This window comes from Stegostoma tigrinum, chromosome 3 (genome assembly GCF_030684315.1).
Source record: "Stegostoma tigrinum isolate sSteTig4 chromosome 3, sSteTig4.hap1, whole genome shotgun sequence".
Lineage (NCBI taxonomy): Eukaryota > Metazoa > Chordata > Chondrichthyes > Orectolobiformes > Stegostomatidae > Stegostoma > Stegostoma tigrinum.
Genome location: NC_081356.1, coordinates 89,589,185 through 89,610,678, shown reverse-complemented (window position 1 = coordinate 89,610,678; position 21,494 = coordinate 89,589,185). Strand labels below are relative to the sequence as shown.

At 40.3% G+C, this 21,494-nt stretch overlaps 1 protein-coding gene across 7 annotated transcripts in view; it reads right to left on the bottom strand.

The window, feature by feature from the left end:
* kiaa0825 (KIAA0825 ortholog) overlaps positions 1-21,494 on the bottom strand; it is a 398,499-nt gene that overhangs the window by 280,836 nt on the left and 96,169 nt on the right. For 6 of the 7 annotated variants that reach the window (XM_048528205.1, XM_048528203.1, XM_059644749.1 and 3 more), the window contains 3 exons: positions 17,145-17,335; positions 10,649-10,831; positions 6,925-7,044 (listed from right to left, as the gene is read on the bottom strand). In XM_048528205.1, the coding sequence (XP_048384162.1) occupies positions 6,925-7,044; positions 10,649-10,831; positions 17,145-17,335 (494 nt within the window). The remainder of the gene's footprint in view (positions 1-6,924; positions 7,045-10,648; positions 10,832-17,144; positions 17,336-21,494) is intronic. The other variant, XM_059644750.1, reaches the window with a different exon arrangement.

Below are 21,494 nucleotides of genomic sequence, written 5' to 3'. Positions count from 1 at the left end.
AACTCTGAATGTGATGGCAGTTTTGTTTCTCCTATCATCACCAGCTGTTTTAGTTTTGCCATGATGGGATCTTTTTGTGTGCACAGTTTGATATTGTTAGCAGTGACTGAAAGAAGATCCAAAAAGTTTAAAGTCAGAATGAACTCTTCCAGGGAAGGCACCATCAGTGGGGTATGTGCCATTGGGAGGCAGCTCAAGGCATCCGCGTTCGCCATGTGGCCTCCTGGACGGTGTTCCAGTTTGTAATTGTACGCACTGAGAATAAGGACCTACACTGAATTCGACCTGAAGCTAAAGGCGGCATGGCCTTGTCTTATTTAAGCAACCCCAACTGGTTTGTGGGGGGGGGGGGGGGGGGGGGGGGGTGGTGTTTGTGATCTGTTACTATTACAAATTTACATCCATTAAGGTATTGGTGGAACCTTCTCACTCCAAAGATGACTGCCTAACCTTCCTTTTATGTCTGAGCTCATTTGTGCTTGGCATCAGCCAAAGTCCAGGAAGCACATGCTATTGGGCATTCCTCTCTGTTGGACCACCAGTGAGACAAAATAACCATGGAGGCATTGCAAGTTAGCAGATCTTGCTTGGGATCGTAATGGGCCAACATCTTAGATGAAGATAGCTGGCTTTTTCACTTCCTGAAAGGCTAATTCTTGACTGTGACCATTTCTAAGGCTGACCGTTTTTTATATGTAAGGGTGCCATGATGGGGTCCAGGTTATGTATGAATCTTCCAAAATCGTTCACCAAGCCAAGGAAAGACCCAAGTCCAGTACAGACATGGGAACCACTTTATCTTTGAATTTGTGTAATCCAGTCTTGTTGACTCTGCAGCCCATGTAGGTCACCTGGAGTGCCTGGAACACACATTTTTCCCTTCCAATGCGTACGGCTGCCTGGGAGAAATATCTAAACGCAATGTCCAAGTTTTCCAAGTGCTTTTTATTGGCCTTCCTGGTTATTAGCATGTCATCTAAATAAATGGCAACCTGGGGTAGTCCTCTAAGCGAGTCCTCTAATCAAGGGTTTGGGTATGTATCCAGCTATGCAAAGTGGTTTACCATTTGCTTAAAATCCCCACAAAGGTGAACCGACCAGTCAGGCTTCACAATTGGTACGATGGGTGCTGCTGGTTCACAAACTGCATAGGTTTTATGATTCCTTCATTTTCCAGCCTTTGCTTTCTGCCTCTACTTTTGCACGATGCAAATGGCACTGGCTGGGCCTTGCAGAATCATGGAATTGTTTCCTGGTCAACATATTAAGGGCTAAATCAACCCTCGGTGGTTTACAGGATTTAAATGTATGTAATGAATCTCCAACTCAGCCTCTTCACTACACATATGACAAAACTAAAATATAATTTAAAATCACATCTTCCTGTTCATAATTCATAGCATATATGATTTCAACTTAAAGCTATATATTGTTCTTGGAAGAGATAATGGGAACTGCAGATGCTGGAGATTCTTGGAATCTCCAGCATCTGCAGTTCCCATTATCTCTGATACTATTTTAACCTCACTGCGAAGCCTCTTCCAGGGATGCCTAACCTGAAGAAGTTACCCTCCTCCCTCCGGACCAACCTCAGGGAATCTCTCTCCCTATTTATTCCAGTTCCCTCCCCCCATCCCCCTCTCTGATGAAGGGTCTAGGCCCGAAACGTCAGCTTTTGTGCTCCTGAGATGCTGCTTGGCCTGCTGTGTTCATCCAGCCTCACATTTTATTATCTTGGAATCTCCAGCATCTGCAGTTCCCATTATCTCTGATACTATTTTAACCTCACTGCGAAGCCTCTTCCAGGGATGCCTAACCTGAAGAAGTTACCCTCCTCCCTCCGGACCAACCTCAGGGAATCTCTCTCCCTATTCATTCCAGTTCCCTCCCCTCATCCCCCTCTCTGATGAAGGGTCTAGGCCCGAAACGTCAGCTTTTGTGCTCCTGAGATGCTGCTTGGCCTGCTGTGTTCATCCAGCCTCACATTTTATTATCTTGGAATCTCCAGCATCTGCAGTTCCCATTATCTCTGATACTATTTTAACCTCACTGCGAAGCCTCTTCCAGGGATGCCTAACCTGAAGAAGTTACCCTCCTCCCTCCGGACCAACCTCAGGGAATCTCTCTCCCTATTCATTCCAGTTCCCTCCCCTCATCCCCCTCTCTGATGAAGGGTCTAGGCCCGAAACGTCAGCTTTTGTGCTCCTGAGATGCTGCTTGGCCTGCTGTGTTCATCCAGCCTCACATTTTATTTTCTTGGAATCTCCAGCATCTGCAGTTCCCATTATCTCTGATACTATTTTAACCTCACTGCGAAGCCTCTTCCAGGGATGCCTAACCTGAAGAAGTTACCCTCCTCCTTCCGGACCAACCTCAGGGAATCTCTCTCCCTATTCATTCCAGTTCCCTCCCCCCATCCCCCTCTCTGATGAAGGGTCGAGGCCCGAAACGTCAGCTTTTGTGCTCCTGAGATGCTGCTTGGCCTGCTGTGTTCATCCAGCCTCACATTTTATTATCTTGGAATCTCCAGCATCTGCAGTTCCCATTATCTCTGATACTATTTTAACCTCACTGCGAAGCCTCTTCCAGGGATGCCTAACCTGAAGAAGTTACCCTCCTCCCTCCGGACCAACCTCAGGGAATCTCTCTCCCTATTTATTCCAGTTCCCTCCCCCCATCCCCCTCTCTGATGAAGGGTCTAGGCCCGAAACGTCAGCTTTTGTGCTCCCGAGATGCTGCTTGGCCTGCTGTGTTCATCCAGCCTCACATTTTATTATCTATTGTTCTTGGAAACCAGGTTTTCAAACCATAATGATACAATCTCATCACGATTCAGAATCCCTAGTTTCCGAGCCTGCCTTGTAGGCAGTTTAAGTAGCTGTTCCACTTCCACTGGCTAGTGGCCATCCCCACGATGTTAGTAGCAGGCAATGCCATTAAATATCCAGGGGAAATGAGTATGTTATTTCTTGGTGGAGAAGGTCATTGTCTGGAACTGTTCAGGTCTGTCTACACAGGCACACACAAGTTCAGCATCTGAAGAATCACAAACGAATTGAATACGATGTCATCATCAGCAATCATCCTTATTTCTAAGCTCATTGTTAAAGGGAGGTGACTGCTGAAGCAGATAAACTGGTTGAGCCGAGGATACTATACTGAAGAACTCCTGCAGTACAATTCTAGAACTGGCATGTGTTATGAAGATGCTTTACATTTAATATTTCTTGGAGGACTTAAATTTTGAACAGTTGTGAAAAAATTTAGTTATCTCCAGTCTGTGGAAATATCTGGAGTGGTTTCTTTAAAAGAGGTTATTGCAAGACATCAGAACTATTTTTAACAACATATGAATGTAATAACAAGGAGTAGGAGTAGGCAATTCAGCCCCTCAAGCCTGCTCTACTATTTGATATGATCACAATTGATTTCATCTCAGCCTCAACTCTACTTTCCTGCCCGATATCCATAAACCTTCAGCCTGTTGCTAATTGAAATCTGTCAATCTCCTTCTTAAATTTACTCAATATCCCAATATCCACCACACTCTGGCATAGTGAATTCCACAGATTCGCGATCTATTGAGACAAATAATTTCTCCACAACTCTGTTTTAAATCTGCTACTCTTTCACATAAAATGATGACCCTTGCACTAGATTGCCCCACAGAAGAAAGATTCTAAGACTAAATAAAACCTGAAAGAACTGCAGATGCTGTAAGTCAGGAACAAAAGCAGAAGTTGCTGGAAAAACTCAGGAGGTCAGGCATGCCTACATTGTCAATCTCCTGTAGCATTTTGTATACCTCAAAAGATCTCCGCTCATTCTTCTAAACTCTAAAGTATAAGACTGAACTGTTCAATCTCTCTTCATAAGACAAACCCCTCATTGCTGGAATCAATTTAGCGAACCTCCTCTAAACTGTCTCCAAATCAATTACATCCCTTCTCAGGTAAGGATATTGAAACTGTACGCAATACTTGAAATACGGTCTTATTTATGCTTTGTACTGACGCAACAACACCTTCCCACTTTTGTATTCTATTCCTTTCTCAATAAATGCAAAATTTCCATTTGCCTTCCTTATTATCCGTTGTATATGCATACTAACTTTCTGCAATTCACGCACAAAGACAGCCAGATCCCTCTGCACTGAAGCACTCTGAAGTCTCTCTCCATTTAGATAGTAAGTTGCCTTTCTATCTGTCTGACCAAAGGATCAACTCAAACTTGACCAATTCAAAATCCATCTGCCATATTTTGCCCCCTCCACCTAACATACCTATACCTATTTGTAAAGTCCTATTTCTTTATTGCAACATATTTTCCCAACTATTTTGGTGTCATCTGCAAATTTGTTTCCAGTAATATCTATCCCTGGTAGTAAATAGTTTGGGGCCAACAGACTGAATCCTGTAGTATGTTGCCAACCGGAAGAAGACCCATTCATCCCAACTCTCTGCTTTCTATTGGTTAACTAAGCCTTGAAGTTGACAAATTACCCCCAACCTCACATGATCTTATTTTGTATGGCACCTTATCAAATGCCTTCTGAGGCCAGACATATTAATCTATAAGATTCCTATTATCCACTTGGTTTGTAGGACTTGATCAACTTGGTCAGTGTGGTACCAGCAAATCATCTTAGTGATGGACATTGAAGTCCCATACCCAGTTTACATTCTGTGCCTTTGCTACCCAGAATGATTCTTCCAATCAGTATTCAATGGAGAGAAGTACAGCCATGTTGCACAAACAGGGTAGTAAATGGTAACTAGCACAAGGTTTCCTGGCCCATGTCTATCTTGATGATACGAGACTTCATTAGATTTAGAGAAAATGTTGAAGACATCCAGGGCGACTCCATCCAACCATAAGCCACTTTATCATAACCTTTGTTGGGTGCGCCCCGCTAGTGGAACACACTTACAAAACATAAGACTGCAAGACGTACGATGAGTAGGCTATTCAAAGCAGAATTTTTTTCCGCCATTCAATTAAATCAACGTTATGATAATCCTTGACCCTACTTTCTGATGTTTTCCCCATAAATCTTGATCCACTTACTGACTAAAAACATACCCATCTCAGCCTTGAATATTCTTAACAAGACTGCCTCATCGATTCTCTGTGGTAAATAATTCCACAGATTCGCTGAGGTTGTTAACATGCTCCCCGAGCTGGCTTGTTCTCGTTTTCGCGTTTCACCACTATGCAAGGTGATATCATCAGTGAAACCTCCGATGAAGCGGTATTAATCTACTCCACTTGGAACTTATACTGTTTGGTCCATATCGGTGAGTAGTGTCACTTCCAGTTTTGATCTGTATGGTTGTGTATATGGAATATACGTACAGATCAAAACCGGAAGTGATTTTTTAAATCCTATGCTGAATCTGCATGCTAACATTTTGTGTTTCATGCACAAGAACACCCATTTCCCTATGCTGTACTTTTATGGAGTCTCTCTCCATTTAAATAATAGTCTGTCCTTTGATTCTTCTCAACAAATTGCATGACTTCACATTTTCTGACATTAAAATCCAGCTGCCACATTTTTGCCCACTCACTCACCTGTCTACATCAGTTTGCTTATTTCTTCATCACAACATGCCCTCCATCAGCAAATGTGGAAATATTACACTCTGCCCTCTCTTCAAGTCATCATATGGATTGTAAATAATTAAGGCCATGGCCCACTCCATGCTGAGTTACGACATAGACCCACCTGACCCTGGCTGCTCCAAATAATCAACCAATCCTATCCAAGCCTTTGGGCTAACAGCAGATCCTGCCCTTCATTTACGATGCTGGGACACCCTGAATGATTCCTGTCTTCTGTGATTAAAGACGATTCTCCCTAGACTTGGAGACAAGGCCATTTGTTTGATGCAAATGCAGTATGTTTTCTATGTATTCTGCAGGTGTTAGATTAACATTCCATACAGAAACATATCCAACTCCTTACCCAATGACTGCTGGCAACCATGAAACGCTGTCCGGCTTTGTCTCTGTTCTATCAAGCAATCCAGAAGTACTCTGTGCTTTTAAGTTCTGACTGAGACAGCAAAGTAAAAGAGAGCATAACATTGCAAGCAAAGTAGGGACAATATGAGTTAGCACTATGAGGATAAAAGTAAGAAGCCATGAAATGCATTTTGGTCCAGTCCATGAGTCGGGTGCCTGTCCCTGCGTGTGAAGCGTCCTGGCAACAGCATTAGAATGAGAGGTGCAGTATTAAATTGCAGAACTGCATTGTAAGTGGATCGGAGATGGGATTTAAGGGTGGGGGGGGGGGGGCGATGAAATTGGTATCTGACTGATGTGTTTGAGGTGCTGTGAATGTGGGGCAGGAAAGAGGAGGGGAAGTATCTGGCAGATGGAAAAATGGTAAACTGCTTGTCAGTAAGGTAAGACTGGGCAATAATTGTATGCTAATACATGCAAATAAGGCTCCTCACCATTCCCTAGCAAGATTGTTCTCTCACCATTCAACACTTGGTTGCAGAATCAAGCTTTTTTCTCTCAAATTGAGAATCTCATTTCTGCCATTCTCATCGTACTTCTCCAACTGGCTCACAAATACCCACATTGTTCAGAGGCCGGGAAGGTTCCACCGTGATTACCGTTATTGAACCCAACTTTCAATTTCAGAATATTTTCATAATCATTGAACATAATTTCTACCAGCTTCTATAATGGGATGTGAATCTTTGTTCCCATAATGTTAGCCCCAGCCCCTAGACATGACCCCGACCCCATCATCTAATATGACAAAATCAGGGTAAGTTGAACTTTTTATTCAACATATTCTGTGTAGAGCTGTGAAATAAAACATGGAAGGCTAGTTTATAGTTGAAGACACATGCTAATATAGTAAATCACAGAACCTTCTCAAAATATACGTGGAAACTTCATATTTACCCATGTAATGCATTTGAAAAATAGGAAGGTTGAATCCAATGTAACCATTCTGGTAATGCATTGTTCACTGGTTCCAACTGCAGTACAGATATATACTCAGAGAAACCATTGCAGAATATTCTGACAAATCAAAGTTGAGAATGTTAGTTAAGAGAGGAGTTCGGCAAAAATAACAATTCCATTAACTTGACTATATAAAGCTAAAGAAATAGAACAGATGAGTTGGTCAAAATATCAGAACATCAGCCTTGTTTATGACATTATGAGGACTAAACGAAAACCTATGGTTTGGCTAATATTAGGCATCTTAACAGTCAGCTTTACTATTCTTGACTGCGTTACATAGTGCAGAAATATATACTAGGAAAGCTAAATCTGGCAGATTAGAATCTAGGAATGGAAGTTTCCCAATTTAGTACCCAACAAACAGTGGTACCGGTTGCAGATTAGCAACCTGTTGACAGCTGGAGCAGGTTCCCCTTCCCCCACTGCATCCCAAAACCAGCCCAGTTCTTCCCCTCCACTCACTGCATCCCAAAACCAGTCCAGCCTGTCTCTGCCTCCCTAACCTGTTCTTCCTCTCGCCCATCCCTTCCTCCCACCCCAAGCCGCACCTCCATTTCCTACCTACTAACCTCATCCCACCTCCTTGACCTGTCCGTCTTCCCTGGACTGACCTATCCCCTCCCTACCTGCCCACCTATACTCTCCTCTCCACTTATCTTCTTTTCTCTCCATCTTCGATCCGCCTCCCCCTCTCTCCCTATTTATTCCAGAACCCTCACCCCATCCCCTTCTCTGATGAAGGGCCTAGGCCCGAAACGTCAGCTTTTGTGCTCCTGAGATGCTGCTTGGCCTGTTGTGTTTATCCAGCTTCACACTTTATTATCTTGGATTCTCCAGCATCTGCAGTTCCCATCATCACAGGGTGACTAAGGGTCTTTTGTGGATGTACCCTTCTGGATTTCTCAGCTAGCCAGCGTTATCAGCAAGGTGATGCATTAGGTTTGTCAGGGAAAGGATTATTTTAATTAAAAAGGGCCATAATATAAGGCACAAGGACCATTCAAATGGCTCAGGATCTCATGGACACTTGAGGCTGCAGCAATAACAGGAATGGATGTGAGACCTAAAAATGCTGGTCCCTCGTTGGGGCTTCAATTTTAACTGAAGACGGGTGCAGTGAGATGAGCTCTTCCAACAATAGGATGAAAGGAAAGGGACATCCGTTTCAATCAATCTGGATGAAACAGCCAAGGAATATGATCCCTTGACTCTGAAAATAGTGAACCAAGACAATCTGCAGCATAAGGAATTCTGGGTTTTAAAGTTTTGTAAACAAAAACAATGCAATCACAATGAATCTACATAAAATACTCGTTCGGTTTCAGCAATAGCCTTGTGCCCACAACTGAGCTTCAGTTTAGGAAGGCTGTGAAGGTTTTAGAAAAGGGACAGAACACCTTTATGTGAAATGTTCCAGAGATAAGGAACAGATATAATTAGTGGGTGGACTGGAGAAGCTGGGAGTGTTGTCCTTACAGAAAATTTGTTAACATTCAAAACAAAGGCAAATAGAAATTGTTCTCATTGATAAAGTGATCAAGAATCACAGGCTTAAAGTGATCAGCAAAAGAACCACTAATGACATGGGAAAAGATTACACAACAAGTGGTTAACATCTGAAATACATTATCTGAGAGTGTGGTGGATTCGGTCATGGTTTTCAACAGAACTGGAAAAGCGTCCAAACGGAAACAAAGGGCTGTGGGTAAAGGGCAGGATAGGGAACTAGCTGAACTTCTCTTGAGAGCCATTACTGACATGGTGGGTTGAATGGCCTCCTTAGGTGCTATAAACATTCTGTGATTCCAAAAGGACCTCAGGAGCGTGACCGGCATAATGCCTTTCTGGTACTGAACCTCAAACTTATTTCACAGCACTTTCCCCACAGCACTCTTCAGGAGAATTTACCACGCTGCTGCACTCATTCTTTTCTCCGCAAGCATCTCACACCTCCACTTAAGCAATAACATTCACACTCAAATCCTATTATCTTTTCACACACATGCATTACATTGTCCTTCCAATAATTAAATTCACAACTCTGCCATAAATGCCATTACAACACTCACATTTTCCTGCTTTTGCTCCTTGCAAGAGAACAGGGCACATAATTGAGGCTCATGGCACAGAATTCAAAAGGATAAGGGATAAGGCAGAAGTCCACCAGTGACAGGCATTTTACATGTCACTGGTTACGTACACCCATTGCTCCACTGAGATGGAAATCCTGTTCTAGGAGGTGCATTTGTTAGAATTCTATTTCTATTGTAGCAGCAGCCATTATGCAATTAATATGCAATTGAATGCAGTTTATTTATCAAAAATGCTCTCAGTCAAATCTAGTCAATTTCTGGTCAAGCTGATTATAAACAAATAATAGATTATAAATAACACATGAAAATTCTTCTAAACATGCATCACTAAAATTGGTGAAAGGATCAGCCCACTGTTTGATCAAATTGGCTTTAATAAGTTTACACTGCAAAGGTTGCCTTTTCCAATGAAGGCCTCAGTTTTTGATGAATTCTGCAGTTCCCATTGTTTGTCTGTACTTCCCCAAATTAAAACATGTTAGGGGAAATTTAGACCTTTAGACTCTAAGCCTTAAATGGTACTTCTTCACTTGAATTAGAGGCAGATTTCAACTTTTTGTGGAGTTAACCTAATGCAGCTTGGTGAAAGCAGGAAACAATGTTATCAAAAACACTCTAAGAACAGCTTGGAAGGAGACAGTACAGGACAAATACTGATAAAGGAAGAGATGACAACACCTAGTGCAAAATTGGTTGCTTACACCCTTGCTAAGTGAAGAAAACCTTCACATATTAACCTAGAATACAGAGGGAAATCTGCTTTATTTGTTGGATAGGAAACAGGATTGGAATTTGGATAAGAGTTTGCTGCAGTATAAAGACAATCTATTCTTTGTAAGGTTTATAGAGTTTTGCATCAGTTAATAACTGAAGTGAATCTCTCTTTCACTTGAATAAAAAGATTTTAAAAATCTATACTTAATCTCCAGCAGTTAATTATTCAAAAATAAAGACAAAATGTTCAAACAAGAATTTACCAACATTATCTTTGCATATTTTATACTGGTAAATTACATCTCCCAAAATGTATGTGTCATTAATATATGGCAGTCAAACCACTCAGGACAAGGTGTTTCTCCCTCAGTCTAATGCATACTAGACAGGATGGGGCTCAAAAACAGAAAATCATGGTGCACTCAGGCCAGACATAAACAGTTCTATTCAATCATGGAAAGATCTGGGACTTCAACAAACATCTCAATTCAGTTTAAACAGACCTTATTTTTCTTCCACGTATAAGGTTCAAATTGGAAATCAGATCAAAAAGGAAAAATTCTGCCAGCACAACTGCTGCCACAGTGCCACTGGCTGTTGCACCTTGGAAGATTCTAAACAAGACTACTGTTATTTGTGAACTTCAGTGGTTCAAATTTGAAGTTCTGAATTAAACTTCATCTAAACTGCTCTCTAACTCTTGTTGATGACACACCAAACATTGCAATCACACTCTCAGATTCTGAATGCCTACAAGTCATCTAATCACAATCTGTTTCAGATGGAGTTGCCAGTTTTTAATTAACCAACAATTTTTCCATTTAATAATAAAGGTATTTTAATACACTTACTCATATAGTTTCTCCAGGGGTGATGTTAAAATAGCAAGAGCAGCAAGTAGTGCATTGCAATTGTTATGAATGGTAAGGATCCAGCGAGACTTATCCTCTGAAGGTTGAAGTAGCTCTTGAGCCGAACGACAAACTGACCATAGAAGATTCTCAGTGCACAGAAGTATGGCAGTAATGTCAATTCTGTTGATAAATGCAAATATATTCAATTGATAGTGTGTGAAAATACTTCAAAATCTAAACACATCACCGCATCTCAAAGATATCATTTTCCCAAAGAACTTAACAAAATATTGTTTCTTAAAATGAATCATTAGGGGCTCATGCATTCTTATGTATATCAGTTATTTTACTTGTATGCATAAAAGGAACAATTGCTTCAGCTGCAATTCAGTATTGTGACCCTTGATGAAACCAAATAAAAAGGTGTACAATTGTTCAACCTTTCCTCAACAATATTAAGTTTTGGGTGGGCTGCGAAATAGAGGTCCCAACTGTGTGGTTGAATGGATGCAAAAGACTTGATTGTCCTCTGTAAAAGAGTAGATAAATTGTCTGGTGTCCTGGTTAACACTTATCCCTCAATATCATGGAAAAAGAAAAGAGATTTTGTCATCATTATCACATTGCTATTTGTGAGTTTGCTGTGCACAATTTGGTTACACATTTCTTACACTAAACTCATGACTACATTTGAAAAGTTCTTAATTGGTTGTAAAATGGCTTGGGACATCATAAAAAAATTATAAGTGTAAAATTTCGTTAGTACATTTCTGTCAACTTCCAAAATCTTCTGTATTCTTCCTTACAATTTGCCATGTCCTTTCATGTGGAATAACTAACAAACTTAAATATCATTTAACAGCGTACTTAAATCATTCATTTTTAAAGAGAAGGCCCAAAATTTGATCAAATTTGATCTGATGTGATTTGAGACAAATCTGTCATTATGTTGCGCAATTCTAAAAAGATAAAAGAAAAAGATCAAATTAGTACAGCAATATTAGAAAGGAGGCTTTTTATTCTGGGGTCTTTGGGAAGAATTCCGAAGTGGAAAAGAAGATCCAAGCACCATTTTCACTGCATCAGAACGACCTTGTTGAAAATGTAAACATGACAGTGGATACGGCTGCAAATAGTAATAGGTGAGGCAAACAGAGCAGATCAAAAAGCATAAGAAAACAGCGAGAGTGGAAGGACACAAAAATGGATGTTACAGAACAGATGAGAGGTGATAGCTGACAGATAGATCAAAGACAGAGATACACATAGGTATTATAAATTAATGACATAATTTCAGCAAAGGAAGGTCATACTGATACTGGTGTTATGGTACAATCTGAGTTTACGAAACAGATTCATTAGCCTAATTCAATGAAAAATAAACTCCAGAACAAACTTCTCACTGATAGCTGATTTGAGAACAAACATATTCAGCTGAAGACAATAACATAACCTTGTTCCAAACATGGAAACGAAACCAAAACTGCAGAGGTGAAGTGGCATTATTGTTCTTGATGTCAAGGCAGAATCAAATGTGGAAGTACAGAGGCCACATAAAACTAAAATTGTTGGATAACAGTAGAAAAATTATCAGTGACTGAAATCAAACTTGACCCATCATTGTAATGTTGAGATGTCATTATGGGAATTCCTCAGGGAAACATCTCCACTCCACTATCTTCACATGTTCTACTAATGACCTTCCATCCTACATAAAGTCAGAAATAGGGTCAGTGATTGTCCAATGGCTTCACATGCAATTCTTCAGATAATCAAGCAATCATATTTGCATGCAGCAAGACCTGGACAAAATGCAGACTCAAGTTTATAATTGATAAGTATCAACTGTTCACACAAAAGCCAGGTCATGGTCATCTGCACCAACGGAGATCTTACACGTGTCCTAATGGTATTATTATCTTCAAGACCCCTGGAATCAAGATTCAGATAGTGTTAGCATTGACCAAAAACTCAAAAAGACCAGCCATATAAATATCATGGCTGCCAGACCATGTCAGTTATGGAATATTTTCCTCAGAGTAGATCAGCTTCTTACTCTCCCGGAACAATCTATTAGGTCGCAAGCATTTAAAATAATATTGTCCATTCACTTCGACGGGTGCGGCTGTAAATATGCGAGAATTCCATAATAGCACGGTCCACCTGACCAACATCTCAAGCCCTGGCCTAAACACCCACATCCCTCTGCAAATGGTACAACTTGATAATGTACACATAATATCTACAAAATGTTTTGCTGCAACATGCCAAAGCTTTTACAGCAGGAGCCAGCAATGAAGACACCTTCATCACTCACAAAAGCATGATACCACTATCACTTCCAAATGTCCTTTCAAGTTGACACACATTACTGCTGCTTCATTTTTACCGGATCAAAATCCTAGAAATCACTAATGATCAGCCTTATGGAGGCACAATGAGAAAAAAAAAGAGTGGTGAAGAGGAAGATTTATTAGCATCCTTTTCAGGAATCAAAGCATTACCAACCATAGTATGTGTATGTTGTCTGCTAAAGGCTTTGACCTTCAGGTCTCCATGTGCTGCGTGCATATAATTTTATGACTTTACATGTAAGTTTGTCCATCATGGCTTTGCAAGCTTTAGACATTGAAATCTGTTGGCTTGATGTAATGGCTACTTCATAACTTGTAACGTGTTTTACTGTTTTAAGTAACTGAATCACTAAGTTATACAACCCCTAATAAGTGTTTGATTTTTAGACTATTATGTTTAATGCTCTACAATGAACAGTGTTGATGAGGCTTGTTCTTCAACGGTCAGCAAACAAGTCAATCTATAGGTGAAATATTTGGTTGACTATCTTAAATCATGCTAAATTGCACGAGAAAATTGCCAAGTCAAAGGAGGCCACAAAAACAATGTAGACAGGTTAGGTGAAGAGTAAAGATCTCGTAAAAGATCTTTGATTTTATTTATTATTGTTATGTGTGCTTAGGTACAGTGAAAAGTTTTGTTTTGCATGCAGTACAGATAGAACATACCTTACAAAAGTATATTAGGATAATAGAACAGAGCGAAGAATACAATTTTATGACTGCAGAGATGATGCACAAAGAGCGAGATCAACATTAAGTTTAAAATTTGAGAGGTCCATTCAGAAGTCTCATAACGTAGGGAGAAAGCTGTTTTTGAATCTGTTGGTAGGTGTGTTTAAGCTTCTGTTTCTTCAGCCTGATGGAAAAGGTTGGAAGAGATTAAAACTGCAGTAGAAGGGATCTTTAATTATGATGGCTGCCTTCCTGAGGAAGTGAGAAGCATAGATGGAGTCATTAGATGGAAGTTTGTTTTGCCTGATGGACTGCGTTGCGTTCATGACTAGTTTCTTAGGGTCCTGGGCACAGCAGTTGCCACACCAAGCGGTATGCAGGAAAATGATTAAATTGCCCATGTTGGCAAAAAGAAATGTTAAAAAAGCATGCTCTCAATATGATCAAATTGTGAGACGGACAACAGACAGGATCTGTTACAGAATGCCTATAGTGTGGAAGCAAGTCATTTGGCCCACAGAGGCTACACCAACTCACTGAAGAGCTTCCCACCCAGATCCACCCTATCCCTGTACATTGCATTTCCCATGGCTAATCTACCTAGCCTACACATCCCAGGCAATTTAGCATGGCCAATCCACCTAACCTGCATGTCTTTGGACTGTAGGAGGAAAATGAAACACCGTGAGGAATGCCTCACAGACATGGGAAAGCTCCGCACAGACAGTCACCTGAGAGTGGAATCACACTCAGGTCCCCTGCACTGTGAAGCAGCAGTGAAACTACTGAGCCACGGTGCCACTTAAAATGGTAGTGAAAGACACAGGAGTGAACTGAAACATAAGAATGGTTCCAAAAAGGAGTCATAATAATATTTGAACTGTCAATTCTGTTTCTCTCCCTACAGATGCTGCTAGACTTGTTGAGTTTCTCCAGAACATTCAATTTTATTTGCTGGGGCCATCACTGTTTTCTCTTTAATTTTTACTTTTTTGGCTTTGGACTATGAGCGGAAGTTGAGAATAAGAGAGAACAAACAATCTGATGTTTGTGTATGGGAACTAGCCTGGAAAGATAATTGTAGTTAATAACTATTCTAAGAACACTGCAGAGGTTTCAACACCAAAATGTGTTACACTTAAGTACTGGCAGTTGACGAAGTGTTCTATCAAGCGGAAGTTGGTACTAGCCAAGCAATCATAAAGAATATATGAAAAAAGCAAAACCATAGATTGAACTAGTTTTGCCTAGAAATTTGGACGGAAGACTATGTGCTTAGAAGGTGCTGGTCTGAGAAGCAGTGTTTAATTCTTACACACACTAGTTTTATGTTCAGTTAAAGAATTATTGAATGTTCTAAGAAAAGAATCCTAGTTTGTTAGAATAAGTGAATATTCCTCAGAGCCTGCTGGAGGTTGTTTGCATTGATTGATGACTTCAAAATGCAAGCAAGATACAATCCCATGTGCCTGTAATACATGTATTGTTCAAGAATCTTATTAAAACCTCATATGCATTATTGAAATGGTTGACCTAGCAAATTACAATTCATTATTTTCTTTTTAGTTTATCCCTTAACTGTATCTGTCAGTCTATGTACGAGATGGGGTTACAATCAAAAATGATTAGGTTCAACTCTTAGACATTAATTAGACTTGTTTAGCTTTGCTTTGCTAAAGATACGGTATTAATAATAAATTGTTAACTTCTGTTTAAGCTATAAAACTGTTGTCTGATATCTGTTATTCATAAAGTCTGATTAGAAACAGCTGGGTAAATTGGAGGATCATCGAATGTTTAAATTTCTTTGTGCTACAAATCCAGCATTGTGCATGTTTTAGTTTGATTTTCTGTCCATGTCATAACATATCCCAGTTTATTGCCAAATCTATACTATATCATTGCCGATTCTCCATATGAATCAACTATTTCTATCCTCTAGCACAAATTGCAACACAGACCAAAACTTCAGTGAAGTCATGGCTCTTGAGGAGTGCCCAAAATGAGATGAGAGCATGATGAAAGTAAAGAGAAAGAGGAATTAAGAACATAACAAATTAAGAATAAACCAAACAACCCTTCAAGTTGAGAGGTGTAGTTGGTGAGAGCATCAGAGGGCATTCTGAAAGAGAAAGTAATGAAAAAAAACTGCTGATAATATGAAACTGGGTTAAGACTTGGAGAAAACAATCCAAAACTAGAGGTACCTGGATGAAATAGGTTGGGCAATTACAGTTCGATTTGGTGAGAAGATTAGAAAATTTGCATTAAACAATGGGATAATTTGTGCTAGAATACAACCCAGATTAAATATCAGAGGATACTGGAGGATGGGCCAATGATAGCATCAATAACAGCAGTGAAGAAAGCACTCAAAAATGTATAGTCTCATGGACAGAACACAATAATAAAAGTGTACATGTGTAGCCTCACATACAATTTATTAACCACAATGATGCCAACCTGACTTCAGAAAGGGTATAAAGAAGGAACTTATAGTACATGCCCGTGTCTGAGTAATAAGGTGAGAGAAGATAGTACTGTGAAATTTAGCGCAGTGCCACATCGAGTTTTGGTGGATAAAGCAATTAAGAAACATAAGAAATAGAGGTGAGTGCTTTGTTTCCTTTCTCTCTCCCTCTCCCCTTTGCAGAACATCCCACCCACTTCCCCAACCTTTAACTATTTTTAGCTTCAACGATTTAATTCTAACTTGAAGAAAGGAATTGCTTCCGGTGACCGGGTAGGAGCTGAGCGCGCGGGTCATGTCCTACAGCAGCAATGGATAGAGTGCAGGCCAGAGCAACATTGGAAGATCAGATGTGGGTCACAGCAATCCTGGAGGGGCTGACTCCCCAGAGTGACAGAGGGGCCAGGGGGCCATGTCCTGGAGCAGTCGAGGAGCCAGGTATCCACTGCGACAGTGAAGCCAACTTCCAGGGTATGGCAGGGCTGAGTCTCGAAGCAATGGGTAGACGAGCGAGCTCTTTGGCAGGAGGTGGCTTAGATTAACCCCAGAGCAGTGGCACATTTTCAGAGTTGGCGGTTGAGTTGGTCTGTAGGCCTGGAGCATTTTCCACGTGGAGTAGGCCCTTGACAATGGCATGGCGGGGACTGGCATAGCCCGGAGCAGGACACTCAGCAAAATAGCTTGGGCCAGAAAGCCCAGAGCAGCAGTCTGGTGGTGGTATAGCAACAAAGAAGGAAGATCAGACTCTCTAAGTTATCTTTCTTTATTTTGTTCTGTGAATGGTGCCTATGTATGAGCGATGGTGCACAATTTTCATTGCATTTATTTTGAATACGTGACAATAAAAGATATTCTGTCACTTGTGTGAAGCTTCAGATAGGCTAGATGAACTGATATAATCTTTACTAACCCGTCTGTGCTGCATAAAGGTGGATAATGTCTTTCAAATTTAGTTCATGCAAACTTATTTTCAATAATACTTGATTAGGCTTACCTTATCTGTGAAGTTCTGTTATATGTAGGACAAGGCTGAGAGTATCTGCCAACAAAAATCGTTAAGGATTCACTCAATACCTCAGCTAGAAGCTGTTGGGCTAATCTAGAGGGCAATACACTCCAGAGATCATAACGTAGAGCAGAGCAGTAGTAGTGCCACATTTGAATGGAGAAAGAACATCGCTCTCCCTGTGAAATTAATCAGTAAATAATAGAGCCTAAGTTATCAGTTTAAAAAGTATGATTCCGTTCTTCATAAATCAATCAGTAATCTAATATGAAAAGGAAATAGTTCAAAGCATGGGTAGTTTCTGGGCCACTGTGAAAATGGAACAGGTATGGACAAATTAATCTGCAACCCTATGAGGCACCCATCCCACATCTGCCAGTGACATTCCTCGAAGGTTCCTGATCCCAACACAATGGGGGACTGCAGCATTCTGATAACGTTAATGGCTAGTTTTCCAGAAATCCAGTCTAATGGTCTGCAAAAATATGTTCAAAATTCCATCATGAAAGTTGATGGAATATGAATTCAATTAATAAACTGAATAATAAATTTGCTACTCGAATGGTGATCGTAAAACCATTGTCAATTCTCATAAACCCCTATCTGGTTCAGTAATGTGCTTTGTCTAGTCTGGCATACATGTGACTCCAGACTCTCAGCAATTTGGTTTACAGTTAAATGCCCTCTGAAATAGTCCAGAAAGTAACTCAAATCATACAAAATCACTTCAAATGAAAACAGATGGACTACATAGCATCAACTGAGGCACAAGAAATAACAACAACAATCCCAGCCTTGTCAACCTGAAAATTCCTGCTTACTAACATGTGGGGATTTATGGCAAAATCAGGATCCTCAGGTGACAGGAGGAGACTTAAGAAATAGATTAGGAGAGCAAAGAGGAGGCATGAGAAAACACGGTAGGTAAAGTTACGAAGAAACCCAAGATACTCTCTAAGTCTATGAAGGGGAAGTGGATATCCAGAAAAAGATTGGGATAAAGGGGACGAATCTGTGCATGGAACCATAGGGCACTGACCAGGTGGTAAATGAGTATTTTACTACTGTGATCACTCAGAAAAAGGAGGATGATGGTACTGAATTTGGAAAGAGTGGCTTGAGGTCCCTGAGCAGATTCACATAGGAAGTAAGGAGTTATTGGAGGTTTAGATCAGCTTTAAAGTGGACAAACCAGAAGTCCAAATGAGTTGTCTGAAAACTGCTGTGGGAAGAGAGAGAGAAAATTACAGGAGCTCTGAATTAAATTTTTTAATTCCCTTCTGGCCACAGGGGAGATACCAGAGGACACGACGGATAGCTAATGTGATTTTGTTTTTCAAGAAAAATGATACAGAAACTAGGGAATTATGGACCAGTGAGTCTCACATCACAAGTATTGGAAAAAAGTTCTGTAAGAGAGAATTAATCTCCACTTGGACAGCCAAGGTTTGATCAGGGATAGTCAGCATGGCTTTGTCAGAGGGAGGTCAGGCCTGCCAAAAATTTGAATGAATTTTTTTAAGGAAATGATCAAGTGGGTTGATGAGGGTAGTGCAGTTGATGCAGTTTATATGGATTTCAGAAAAGCATTTGACAAAGTATCACACAGGAGGCTGATAAAGAAGGTAAAAGCACATGGGATCAAGGTTAACCTGACTAGTTTGATCCAAAAGTTACTAAGTGGCGGGAGACAGGGGGTGGTGGCAGAATGCTGTTTGTGGGGCCAGTCACATGAACACAGTACAGCAATAATTTGGAGCAGGAGTATACCATCGAGCACCCTGCTCCACTATTTGATAAGATCATGGTTGATCTGATTGTGACTTCAAATCTGCTTTCCTATCAATCTTCAATCCTGATACTCTATTTATGAAAGGTTTATCTGATTTAGCCTTGAACATATTCAATGACTCAACTTTCTGCATGGAAAGAGAGTTAAACAGACTAACAAATCATGGAGAGAATGAAATCGTCCTCATCTCAATTTTTAAACTGTGTCCCTAAGTTCTAGACTAGCCCATAAGGGCAAGTGTCTTTCAGTATTGACCTAATCAAATCTTCTCAGGATCTTAACTTTCCAAAGGGTCGTCCCTCCTTCTAAACTCCAGTGGGTATAGATCTAACCTGCTCAAACTTTCCTTGTAGGATAACTCCTTCATCTCAAGAATCAGTCAAGTGAATCTTTACTGAACTGTTTTAATGCAATTATATCCTTTCTTAAAAAAAGAGACCTAAACTGTACGCAGTACTTAAGGTGCAGCCCAAGGATCTCTGTGGCTGCAGCAATACCTCCCTACTTTTATAGTCTATTCCCACTGTAGTGTATGCCAACACATCCCTAGTCACTGGCAGAACCTGTACATTAACTGTTTTTGATGCATGTACCAGGACACTATGATTCCTCTGTATCACAGAGTCCCACAATCTTTCTTAGTTTAAATAATATTATTTTTCTACTAATGCCAAAGTCTACTTGTTCCTAGACTTTAATTCATCTACCAAAGTTTTGCCCACTCAATTAACCTATCTAAGCCCCTTTGTGGGCTCTTCATGTCCTCTTGACCACTTACTTTCCGAGTTGTTTTTTGTCATCAGGACGTTTAGCTGATTGGTTCTTTCAGCCAACTCATTGATTTGGATTGTAAAGAGCTTAGAACCGAGCACAAATCCCTCTCAACCCTACTAGTAGTTGCTTGCCAATGTGAAAGTGGTTCATTGATCCCTACTTCTTGCTTCTGGTTAGTTAACCAATCCTCAATCTATATTGATATGTCACCATCTACAACATTAGTTCTTACTTTGTGTAGCAATCTTTGATATGACACCTTATGCTATGAAGGTAGCTTATATTTAATATTGCTTGAAAAACCTAAGTTTTGAAGTGTTGTGAGGAAAAGGAATTTATTTAATGTTTTGTATAAAATCCACAGTAGCGGTTTCTTTGAAGGTGATAAAGGAAAGTTCATTGCAGACATGACTTTTTTTAAACTAGAGTTCTTAGACTGGTGATAACTGCTGCTCTGCTGGGCAGGTTTTGAATAGGGACTGGCTTGAAGAGATTCTTGTTTTACCTAGCTCAGTTCTAAGAACTAGTTAATTTGGAAGGAAGCCAACCAAGAATATACTGCCCATCATAGGATCCCTACAGCGTGGAAACAGGGCCTTTGGCCCAACATGTCCACACTGACCCTTGCAACATCCCACCAAGACCCATCCCCTTATAACCCACACACCCCTGAACACTACGGGCAATTTAGCATGGCCAATCCACCTAGCCTGCACATCTTTGGACTGTGGGAGGAAACTGGAGCACCTGGGCAAAACTCATGCAGACACAGGAGAATGTGCAAACTCCACACAGACAGTCACCCACGGCTGGAACTGAACCAGGGTCCATGGTGCTGTGAGGCTGCAGTGCTAACCACTGAGCCACCGTGCCACACTTGGCATCCCTCTCATTCCTGAAAAGAAAACCGTCTTGTTGAGCACAGGGAAATTCTACTTGTTGTTTTGAAAGAGTGGTTAAAAGAATCTCAACGCTGTAATTTCTAAGCTACCTGACCTCCAGAACTTGACAAACAACTGGGCATGATTAGCAACTTGTTTACACAAACTAGCATATCACAGCAGCAGACTCTGGAATATACTGCACTCTATTCTTTTCCATTCACCAATAGCCCATTAACCAAAGGTATTTTTTCCCAGAAAACCATTCCCTGCAGAAAATTATTTTTTTAAATCTCTTCCTTGCAGAATATATGGTTATAGGTTTATTTTGGGGCATTCAGAGACTTAAAACATTAATATTTTTATATTACTGACTGCATATGTTAACAAGTTATTGCATCTTTATTGAATAAGTTAAAACCACAGCTGTGTTTCTGAAGAAACCATGTTAAAAGATCTTTTTTATGTTTAAAACCCAGCACATACAAGGCATTTAATGGTTTTTTGAAAGATGAACAAAATATTTTTATTCTGTGTTGTAACCCATGGAAGAGTGAGACTAGAGCTACAGTGCATTCCTCCAGTTTCCATCATAATATTATCAGATGCCTTTTGGAAATCCAAGTACATATCTATAGGTTCCCAATTTTTCATTTTGTCTTTATTTTCTCAAAGGACTCAAATTACCAAACATGGTATCTCTTTTAAAAACACTGGCTCTGCTTTATTTTAAATTTTTAAAACGCTCTACCTCTAACTCCCCAATACGGCATTCTAGCCTTTCCCCGATCACAGATGTTTGTATAGTTTTCCACATTTTGTCTCCTTCCTTTCTTAAATAGAAATGTTATATTTGAAATTTTCTAATTCCAGTGGGACCTTTCCAGAACC